This window comes from Cupressus sempervirens, chromosome 11, assembly GCF_028749045.1.
Source record: "Cupressus sempervirens isolate cs-2001-9-10 chromosome 11, ASM2874904v1, whole genome shotgun sequence".
NCBI lineage: Eukaryota > Viridiplantae > Streptophyta > Pinopsida > Cupressales > Cupressaceae > Cupressus > Cupressus sempervirens.
Genome location: NC_143128.1, coordinates 763,387,888 through 763,397,401, shown reverse-complemented (window position 1 = coordinate 763,397,401; position 9,514 = coordinate 763,387,888). Strand labels below are relative to the sequence as shown.

The following is a 9,514-nucleotide window of genomic DNA, read 5'->3' as shown; positions in this document are numbered from 1 at the left end:
TGTATTCTTCTTCACTCCTTTTTCCATCTGACATGCTCTACAGCTTTGTAAAAAATTCTTGACATCTTATTACAACTATGCCAATAATAGTTCTCAGCAACCAAACCAATATTTTTATCTCTACCAAAGTTTATAGCCAATCCTCCACTATGCTTCTCCTTCATGAGATTCTCTCTCATTGAACTTCTTGGAATGCACAACTAGATTCCTTTGAACAACATACTGGCTTGGATTATTAAATCCAACCACTTCATCCTATCAAGTGTAACAGGTTTTGTACAAGACTTCCACACTTCACCAAAATTAGGATCCTCTATATACAAATTACTGAGTTCCTTGAACCCAACCACCTCAATTTGCATTTTTGTTAGCAAAATTTGGCTTCTACTAAGAGCATTTGCAACTCTGCTACACTTTCCACTCCTGTGTTTCAAAGAAATGTATAACTCTACAAAAACTCAAACCACTTCAAATGATTTTGGTTTAATTTTCCTCGAATATTCAAGTATTGCAAAGCTTGATGATCAGTATACAAAACAAAATCCTTAGGAAGAAGATAGTGTCACCACTTTTTCAATATTTGAACTATAGCATATAATTCTTGATCATAAACATAATACTTTCTTCATTCATTCATTTAAAATTAATTTCAAACAAACGTAACTACTGAAAAGTGCATAAAATCTACAGACCCCCTCTCACTATAAGATCACAGTCTAATACAAATCAAAGAACTGATCCTTCCTAAAATAGTCTATGTTCCCCCAAATTGTAGCACTAAGTCTACTCAAAAGTGGAATCAAAGAACTGATCCTTCCTAAAATAGTCTATGTTCCCCCAAATTGTAGCACTAAGTCTACTCAAAAGTGGAATCTTCATGACTATCCCCTCCCCAAAAAAAAAAAAAAATACTCTTAACCCTCTTCGAAAAACAAGAACCCCTTTACATGCTTGCTGTGGCATATTTAATATCTCTCATTCTCGTAACATTTTAGTTATTAGCATAATCATTTCTTGAAATTAAATCATTCATATCCTTATATTATTTTGTGGCATTCCTTCCCGTTCTACCAATGATCATTGTGTTGTATTAAAAAAAAAACCTCAAAACTTATGGTATCCTATGATGGTTATCAACTTATAACCAGTGACCCACTTAGAAGATACAATTGTTTGGAGCAATGAGGCATACGTCTTTAATGATCCATATTTGTGTTAAGGTGAAGGCTCCACCTATCATTCTTTTTTATGTTGATTATTTTTGATACATGTGTCTATAGAGAACCTCAAATCCTTTAACATATGTAATCATTCATCTGAGCTTGATTGGCTCTTCTGATTTTCAATCCTTTGAAAATAGATCAGTCACCTTTTCATGATTCGGGCACTTTGTTAAGCAATGTTTCCTACACAAGGACCTTCATCAACACCTAGGGCATTTAGTCAAGTGGTCACACACATGTGGTATGAAATTTTACCATGGTAGTGTCTTCTCGATGGAAATACACGTGGCTTTCATACTGCAAAGACTAGCGCACCTTGATTTGTTTACGAAGTCTTTGATGTCTTTAAAGTAACGAACTTAATAAACTCGAGACTTTTTGTTTACTATTTATACACCGTCGAGAAACCATCATTATAATAGTATAGATGTCTCATCAAATGCTTCATGGAAAACTTCCTCACTACCTGAACAACCTCTGCCATTGTATTTCAACAACTTCTTCCATGTACATACTGGAACACGATTGTTTACCGTATGGATTAATTAAGCAACGCACACTGAAAACCGATACGAACACTGAACAACAAATAGCAGAACTTCTATTATTATTCGCATATGCCAACAGTACATTATGCTTTTCTCATATGATATGATAATGATAAGATGCTTACAATGCTTCCCGAAGGGGTTATAAATACTTTCCGACGAACCTTCCCGAAGGTACCCGAAGGTATCCGTCGACTAAGTACATTATACCCATTACAAACTATTCACCGTCGGCTACATAACAAGAACTTTCCCGAAGGAACCCGTCGGCCGATACAAAGAACTTTCCCGAAGGAACCCGTCGGCCGATACAAAGAACTTTCCCGAAGGAACCCGTCGGCCGATACACAATTTCTACCGACGACATCATCCCCCCCAAAAAGAAAAGTCGTCTCCTGACGACTAGCAAAATTACGAGACAATCCATACTAAAGAAGAGAAGAAATACTAGAGAGAAGGAGGAGTCCCAGAAGAGTGTAGTTGACGACGCAACTCATACACCTGGTCAGTCCGGAGGCGCAGATCTGTCTGAATCTGTGAATTAACTTCTACGGCCTCCTTCAGGAGAAGCGCAGCATCCATAGCTTGTCTCTTGGCCAACTGTAAGGCATGCTCTGCTGCCTCTTTATCCCGGATAGCTGCGTCCTTCTCCTGTACCACTGCAGCCATATCCTTCAAGAATTTTGCCCGCTCTGCTACCCAGGCTGCCTGCTGGTCGGCAAAATCAGTGGCTAACTTTTCTCTGGCCTCTTTTTCAACTGCGAGGGATCTCTGAGCTGCAACACTGTCTGCGGCCCTATCCGCCTCCGCACGCTGCCGTGCATAGTAAACTTCTTTGTACAGTCCCACGATCTCATGTGCCAGCTTCATCATTGGAGTGTCACTCGGTCCCAGCTCTGGTTCAGTGGCCCAGTCTGCCAACATCTCGGGTGTCTCAATGGTCGGCCACCCTCTATCTCCAAAACAAGTTTGAAATCGTTCAGGACAAATCCTACGAATATACGTTCGAATTAAATGCCACTCCCTTCGCCGAGTGAGAGCCTGAATGGCCACATCATGCCCCTTCTTCAATGCAGACTTCATGGTCCTGAGGTAGTCCCTGCACCTGTCCTCATCCGACCCATAATCCTCCTTGGCGAAGTCCTCGAATGACCACTCGGAGTCACTATTGTCTCCCTTATCGGCGGGAGTCACGCCCACATCTGGTGCCACCTCTGCTGCTGTTGGTGCAATCCCGGCATGTGGCGTTTCCTCCTCCTGAGACTGGGGCTGTGAAAGAGGTGTTACTTCAGAATAGCTGGGAGACTGAATGGATGGGCCACGCTTGTTAGGGACGAGTTGGAACTGCTGCCTCAGAAAAATACTGGCTCTATCCATAACCTCTGGCTGTGCTGGATCCGTACAGTTCTGTGCTCCTCCATCTGATACGTTCTCTACTGGGGGTATCTGGGTTTCTGCTGACGGTGCTACTGTAACAACTGCTGCTGGCTGACTTAGGGCAGACGCCCCGGGTGGTGCTACCGGGAGAGCTTCAGGAGCTGATGAAGTCTCACGGTCTACAGGTGCGGCCAGGTGGGCGAAGCCGACCGCAAATCCTGCCCCTGGTCGGACAGGAGAAGGCCGTACCCCATGTTGCCATGGTACGGCTAGTGTAGCTGCCTGGTGGGATCCTGCAGTCATCAATATCGGTTGCCGAGTTTGTCCAAATGCTGGAATGTGAGCGATGTGCAGACCCCGAGGTGTCAATGCGGGAGTCATAGGGACTGTAGTACGCGGAAAAAGCAAGGGAGTAGCCGTGACGATCTGAACCTCTTCATCATCCTCGCCCTCCCCCTCGTCTTCTTCCATACTGTCTTGCTCAGAAGATGTCTCCTGTCGGCCACTATCACTATCTCCTGCCCTGTCTACCCGTGGCCTCTTTTGACCTGCTGAACCCTTCTGCCCAGGGATTGTGTCCAAGTGCTTCCATTGCATGATAGGAGGTTCTCCTGGAACCAATGGTCCAGACTTCGCCTCTAACTCTTCTGATGGAATCACCCGTGCTATAGCATCCAAAAATAGACCAATGGCGTAATGAGGCATATAGAATGTCTTGTGCTGGAGAGTCATGAATTCATGCATTCGCTCAGCTAGTACAGACGCCCAATTATACACTTGTCCAGTCATTATGCCGTTCATCATAGATACTTGCGGAAATGTAATATCCGATGCCCTAGAGGATCCCGTAAGCCTGCTTTTAACCAAGTCCATTAAACATCGCCATGGCCCTTCTTGAATGTCAGTTTTCTTTAAACCCCTTCCCTTGGATGTCTCGGCTAATGCCGCCTGTTCTGCTTCAGTCAAATCCCCACAAACTAACCTGATTAAAAATAGCTTCCCATCCTTTGGAATTTTTTTCGGCTGAATCTTTCTGCCCTGCTGCCCTGGAATGCCAAAAACCCGTGTGAAATCTGTTGCTTTGAATGATACTACTAAGTGCCGTCCCAGATACTGAAATGTGCTTCTGCAAGAGGTTCTGTCATATGTTTCAATCATGGTACGCAGATACCCTTCATAATCTCGAATGCAAAAAACAGGCATCTGAATGGCCCATTCCACCTGCGCTTTTCTGATGCTTGCTTTAACCGGATGGTCCTCAGGGGTTTCTTGCCACCATTTCCGGCAATCTGTGCCATTTAATCCCTCAAATTGTATAGTCTGTGGTGTGACTTCTGCTGCTGGAGGTGCTACCGGCTTACGCTTCTCCTTGTTGCTACTCGAACCCATATTCAATTTGCCTGTACCTGCCATGCTCCTCCTGGCTTCCTCAAGTCTGGCCTGCGCTAATTGTTTTTTCCACTGCCGTTTACCTGCAGACTCCATTATCTCTTTGTAATGGTCTCCCCAAATCCGTACAGTGAGAAATGAGGCCGTACGGTGAAGAGGTCCTTCAAAAATATGTATGGCAAATCCCCATCCGTACACGCAGGAAAAAATCTGCTCAAGGTAGAAGTTGGAAGAAAAATAAATAAAATAAGAAGCCGTACCTCCCAAATCCGTACCAAAGTTTCCCTCCTCAAGTCCGTACGGTGGTTGGTTTCATTACCTGCCTGTGAAAAATGCAGAATCCCTTCAGTTCCTCTCTTCCTGAAAGCCGTACACCACAGACTGTATTTCTAATGAAATCCGCACTGCCTGAAAATTGTTCAAACTGTGGAAATGCCCGTGCATACAAAAGTTATAAACCGTACAGTGCAAGAGAAGTCCGTACGGTGAGAATTAAGGCGTTTTGTGAACCGTACTTCACTTTAGGAAATCCGTACGGTTTCTTAAAAACCGTACCATTCCCCAGCTTTTAGAAACCGTACGTCTTTCACACGTGTGTTCCTCTGGAAAATCCGCATGATGCCAAAAACCGTACGGTCTCTTTTAATCCACCAGAAATCCGTACGGTAAGAAATCCGTACGGTACCTTTTAAAATCCGTACTCCCTTCAAGCAATCCGTACGGTACCTTTTAAAACCCGTACTCCCTTCAAGAAATCCGTACGGTACCTTTTAAAACCCGTACTCCCTTCAAGAAATCCGTACGGTGTAAAAACCGTACGGTCCTCTCTCTTTCTTTTTTTTTTTTTTTTTTTTTTTTTTTTTTTCAAAAAACGGTGATCTCATAAGGTTTTTTCTTCTGGCAGTAAAAACCAGAAGCAATAATTATCATTAAAACTTTATTTTATCCAGCTGGTTTATGCCAGAAGCTGATATCAGTTCCGTAAGGTGTGGTCCTTTATTGAGTGTCCCATAATCTGGCAGATCTCGCAAAATTGCTCTTTTGGGCAAGATCCCTTCGTATGGCCTTCTTTCTTACATTCCGTACACCATAAGTCATTACCCTTAGGTTCCTTGTTCATGTTCTTGAATTCCTTCATCATCCGAAGCATGTCTTTCTGAAGGGCACGAACCTTCTTGTTGCTTCCTTCGTCATCGCTGCTATCATTTCCGGAGGATGCATCGTCATCTGAATCGGACGAGCTGGTCTTCTTCTGCTTCTTTGTCTTCTGATCACTTTCGAGGTTCAGTGCTCGGGTGTAAGCTTCATTGTATGTAGATGGCGGCACGATCTTCATCTTTTTCTGCAGCTTCGGGTGAAGGCCTTCAATGAACCATCGTTTCTGTAACCCGTCAGCTGGTTTATTCTCCATCTTACTGATTAAGTCCTTCAACCTCCTGGCAAAGACCCGTACAGTTTCATTCTTCTTTTGCTTGGTATTGAATATCTCTGCGACAATTTCATTGTCATCCCGCAAAAGTTGAAATTCTGCGATGAACTCCTTCTTAATGTTATCCCAACTAGTCAATTTCTGGGGATCGGCATCAGTAAACCAATCAATGGCAACACCTCGTAGGGTTGCGGGAAATTGTCGGATCCATTCGTTTGTATCTGTTATACCATTCGCCCTCCAGATCGTTTCACATGTTTTACAATGTCGAATGGGATCAGCTGCTTCATCACCATCAAATTTAGGCAATTTTTCCTTCGGACCTGCCATTATTACTGTATGTCCAGGGTTTTGTTGTGTACCTGCGTTGTTTTGCACTCCCGCGCTGTTTTGAGCACCCGCGCTGTTGTGAACACCCGCGCTGTTCTGGACACCCGCGCTGTTTTGCACACCCGCGCTGTTTTCTGCGTCCGCGCTGTTTTCTGCTTCCGCGCTGTTTTCAACACCCGCGCTGTTTTCTGCTTCCGCGCTATTTTCAACACCCGCGCTGTTTTCTGCTTCCGCGCTGTTTGGTGAAGAAGAGGGTTTGTCAACCGTAGCTGTCCGTTCCGGAAGTATATCTCGGACGAAGAGGTCACTCCACGCTCGTGCTCCTTCTGCACTCCGAGCCGTGCGAGTCGATCTGCTTCCGTCAGGATTCTCTTCCCGTGGCGTATGCAGGTTCAAAAACTCCTCCCTCGCTTCTTCCACCAAATCAAGCCGTTGTCGAGTCTCTTTCAACAATCCTTCCGCACTTTTGCTTCTGTCGGAAATCTTCTGAAACCTCCTTCGACGCTCTATCTGCTGAGCCAAAATTAAATTTTCTTGCGCAACGCGTATGTCATCTTTTTCCTTGAGCCTACTCTTGTCTTTGTTCAACTGATTCGGCATTTAATTCATCTCCGCCTGCCTGCGTGCCAGATCCATCGGGCAACGGCGCCAAATGTTTACCGTATGGATTAATTAAGCAACGCACACTGAAAACCGATACGAACACTGAACAACAAATAGCAGAACTTCTATTATTATTCGCATATGCCAACAGTACATTATGCTTTTCTCATATGATATGATAATGATAAGATGCTTACAATGCTTCCCGAAGGGGTTATAAATACTTTCCGACGAACCTTCCCGAAGGTACCCGAAGGTATCCGTCGACTAAGTACATTATACCCGTTACAAACTATTCACCGTCGGCTACATAACAAGAACTTTCCCGAAGGAACCCGTCGGCCGATACAAAGAACTTTCCCGAAGGAACCCGTCGGCCGATACACAATTTCTACCGACGACAACGATATTTGATCTATAGAATATATGTCCTCAACCATTAGAATGCAAGGTTTTTGATTTGATGCGCGACTGGTTCTGGTTGAGCCCACTTATCATATGGTCGGGTTGCTTGAAGTCTTCCCTCTTTATCACCCCATCTCATGTCTATGTTCTACTCATGCCTAATGGTGAGTGCAAATTCTTTCAATATTGACGGTATATCTTAGGCCTCAAATTAGAGTCTCATGGCTTCCAAAAAACCATGGCCTTCATTATTTCCCTTTGGACGTTCTTGTCAGGTTTGGCAACAGAGGTGTTTCTCAAGTTTTTTACCTCTTCAAAATGTTTGGAGTCTCACATTCAATCGTGTGTCCATGCCTTCATTGATCTTTACTACGCTTGAGCACTCAAAATTCACAGACCATGCTCTTTGCGAGCTTGAATCCTTGAGCATAGATACCGTCCATGAACATTTATCCAGAAGTATAAGTTTTCCCCTGCAAGTCTCTATGCTCAATCTGGGTGTGACCATTATATTTGGCAAATCTATCTGCGCATATGGGCGCCTCATTTCTCCTTTATAGTTGACCATAATAAATTTCCAAGAACTCTATAAACTTGGGAATCAAGATTCTATGCCCACTGTTACCTATGGAGATTTTGTTTATGGGATACGAGCCTCAGGTTCCTTCAATGGAATATGTGGGTATCTGCTATCTATTGCTATACATCTTTTGACTGGACATTATTCTTAGACATGCTGAATGCCTCCATATGAACCTCTCGATGATTGCTATGAGGATTCTAACTTGAGATTTTACTCTGAGCATATCTCCTTCGAAGAATATACATACTCGGGTTGTTGTATGGTGAAGATGAGGCGGCACCATTCATACCACCCGTATCTTAATAAACATCTGATATTTTTGGGCTATCTGTCAAATGGTTGACATGAGTCTTCCATTAACCGAATGCACTAGCTTGAGCATTTCATGGTACAATCTGCTACCATTTCTCCATTCCAAAGCCAACACAAAATGTGCTCGGGTTTAATGCACTGCATAAGAAAATTGATTCAAGTTGATGGTCTAGGTCACCCAATGGTCTTGCTTTAGGTAGTGCACATGCTAAAACTTTGTGTCTCTGCATATTGGCAATACCTTTAAGCCTTTCACATTCTTTTTGTTCGATGGTTTTGAAATGATCAAGGTTTGATTGCTCATTTTGGTCCCCTTCAAGCTAATACTAGGCACCCTCTTCCATGGATTTTTTGGTTTTTGTATGAAATTCATGGTGAATCCCACCCGTATGTGGGGCTCTTCCGTGATGATGGATAGATAGTGTTAGCACTCATCATCAACAATATCTTCTCTCACTCAATATAGAGCTATGTAGATAGGAATCCGATTGCAGATTGAATAGGTAATAAGCCATCATGCCAAATCATCTTTCCACGTTGATTCCATGTGTTAATCTACATAACTTCAATTTGTCTACACATCATCATCTATTGATTGATGCTCATCTAACTTTGCATTGAGTTCATAGTAGTTTATTTCAAAGTTCCAACTTAAACACGGTAGCTTGATCTATGGTGATGGGATTTCCCAGTTAACAAGTACCTTATCACAAACTGTCACATTGAACAATGCTTGACCATCTAAGGCAATACTCTATAATCATTTGTAACACCAATTTGATTTGTATCCCATTGTTTGTTAATAATGAATTGAGAAGGGAGAAATAGAAACTTCTCATATTTTGAAAGAGATTCGCAATGGAAGATCTCTAACTAGATTTGGCATGGTGAATCATGAACTTAAGAATTTGCACCTCAAAATCTGCATTTGGACCATGGTTATGAATTTGAAAGTTGAATCTGCACTTCAAAGTCTGATTCTGATCTGCATCTAAACTTCAAACTGATGAGCTATATCGAATCAAAGAATCCATTAGAAAAGCATATGGAACCTTCATACACTTCGCACCCTTTGTACTTTTTTTACCCTTTGTACCTTTCATACCCTTTGAACTATTTGAACCTTGTTCAATTAGTTCCAAATTTATAATGGAAAACCTTGAATGTATGTATTTTGAGCATTTTGATCTGCTATCATGAAACTTCATTTGGAACTTGCTTTACACAACATTCCTTCACACAACATTTTCAACATAAATCATAGGACAAAATTGAGATTCTGAGGGAGGATCATATTTGGAAGGTGGATTTCCAA

General features: G+C 42.7%; 1 protein-coding gene across 2 annotated transcripts; it reads right to left on the bottom strand.

Annotated features, from left to right (window-relative positions):
• Window positions 1-1,994: 1,994 nt before the first annotated feature.
• On the bottom strand, window positions 1,995-5,425 carry LOC149531845 (uncharacterized). 2 transcript variants are annotated; one of them, XM_089811068.1, is made up of 2 exons: window positions 4,857-5,425; window positions 1,995-4,747 (listed from the first exon to the last, which is right to left on the bottom strand). In XM_089811068.1, exon 2 carries the CDS (start codon window positions 4,631-4,633, stop codon window positions 2,219-2,221), a length of 2,415 nt encoding a protein of 804 aa, XP_089667194.1. In that variant the 5' UTR covers window positions 4,634-4,747; window positions 4,857-5,425; the 3' UTR covers window positions 1,995-2,218. The 2 variants fall into 2 exon arrangements, with proteins under 2 accessions (XP_089667194.1, XP_089667193.1); XM_089811067.1 differs by having other exon boundaries at window positions 1,995-5,263; window positions 5,305-5,425.
• Between the last annotated feature and the right edge of the window lie 4,089 nt (window positions 5,426-9,514).